General features: G+C 38.8%; 1 protein-coding gene across 2 annotated transcripts in view; it reads left to right on the forward strand.

The window, feature by feature from the left end:
• The window catches only part of LOC113803038 (ras-related and estrogen-regulated growth inhibitor-like protein), a 91,425-nt gene extending 90,392 nt beyond the window's left edge, over nucleotides 1-1,033 (forward strand). For both annotated transcript variants that reach the window (XM_070136027.1, XM_070136028.1), the window contains exon 7: nucleotides 250-1,033. In XM_070136027.1, the coding sequence (XP_069992128.1) occupies nucleotides 250-462 (213 nt within the window). In that variant the 3' untranslated portion in view covers nucleotides 463-1,033. The remainder of the gene's footprint in view (nucleotides 1-249) is intronic.
• Nucleotides 1,034-1,665: the final 632 nt, after the last annotated feature.

The raw sequence follows: 1,665 nt of genomic DNA on the forward strand, positions 1-1,665 counted from the left end.
ATTCTATAAGCAAGGAAACCGCCCTCATCCTACTAATGAGTCAGATGGCCTCCAAATGACAAGCTGCGGGGATGTCTGACACTACAGTTAATTGAAATACAGACCATGTAAGGGAGACATAATCAATCGGTTATTGCCCCCGCCGAAATTAAGGTTAATTAATATTTCATAATCAAAACAACACCTAAAGGAAAAGTGGGAATACACAAATGTCAAAATTCATATAAAAACCTTGCGGTCTTTCCACAGGTCAACGACTCGATCGACGGCCTCTTGCGCCAAGTGTCTCAGCTGAAGGGCCAGACGTCCCCAAGGCTCCGTAAACTCAGCGTTTCGAAGATGTTCAATCAGCTAATGAACCGCACCAGCTCGGGAGGCAGTCACCAGGAGCACCGCGCGGTCATGCCTCGAGTCTCGATCAGGGACCGCGCTCGGAAGAGAGGCCACATCCGACAGAGTTGAGGGGAGGGGAGGCGGCGGAGAGCCGGCTTGGAGGGCTATGGAAAGTGGACAAGATGTTGTGGCGGCGAAAGTCGCACTGCTTGATCTGCAGCAGGCGGTGAAGTGAAGTTGTTTGTGGTGTCAGTGACCTGCCATTTGATTTGCCTCTATGGCTGACTTGACCTAACGATGGCTAGGGGAAAGGGGAGAGGGGAAAGGTTGCACTGAACAACAGGTTCAAGTGTTCAACATTTCTAAAACGGCTGGCACACATTTCTTTCTTAAGTGGAAAATGTTCCCAGAAAACAAGTAAACGCATATTTCAGTCCATTGGTTCTGAAATGCTAGATCGCACAGACATCGAGATTGCGGTCTTATTGTACCTGTTTTACTTTTTATTCTTATGCAGAAAAGCCGACCGAGTCAAGTTTCTGTAGCAACCACTGGCGATGAAGTATTTAGTTGATAGTTTTGTTTCAAATGGCACGTATCTCACGGCTGGTGATACTCGGTCTTTTCATATAAATCTGATATATGAAACGGAAGCAAAGCAATCGAACAGGTTTAGCTAAAACATGCAACAGTAAACATTTTGTTATTCGTCTTAAGAGCGAAGGCTATCCCTCCAGTGTTTAGCTACTGGAATATTATAGAGCACGAATGTCCACACAGATTCTTTGTACATCCGTACATATAAGCAGAGAAGTAGCTTGTTATACGTTGTTTTGCGAATCAACGTTTTCTGCTTATCTCGTCAAATTGAAATAGATTCGCACTGTCCATGGAGGTTTTGCCACCGTTAAGTGATATGGTTTGCTTGCTAAACTACTTTGTGACTGGACTCGCGGCTATTGGGAAACCATAAAGTCCATCTGCTCCGACTGTACTGCATCTGATTTGTTTATTTACATATATATATATATATATATATATATATATATATATATATATATATATATATAATATATCATATATACTCATATATATATATATATATATATATATATAATATATATCATATATACTCATATATATATATATATATATATATATATATATATATATATATATATATATATATATATATATATATATATATATATATACATATGTGTGTGTGTGTGTGTGTGTGTGTGTGTGTGTGTGTGTGTGTGTGTGTGTGTGTGTATATATATATATATATATATATATATATATATATATATAGTATATATGATTTTTTTT

The sequence above is a fragment of the Penaeus vannamei genome, chromosome 21 (assembly GCF_042767895.1).
Source record: "Penaeus vannamei isolate JL-2024 chromosome 21, ASM4276789v1, whole genome shotgun sequence".
Classification (NCBI taxonomy): Eukaryota; Metazoa; Arthropoda; class Malacostraca; order Decapoda; family Penaeidae; genus Penaeus; species Penaeus vannamei.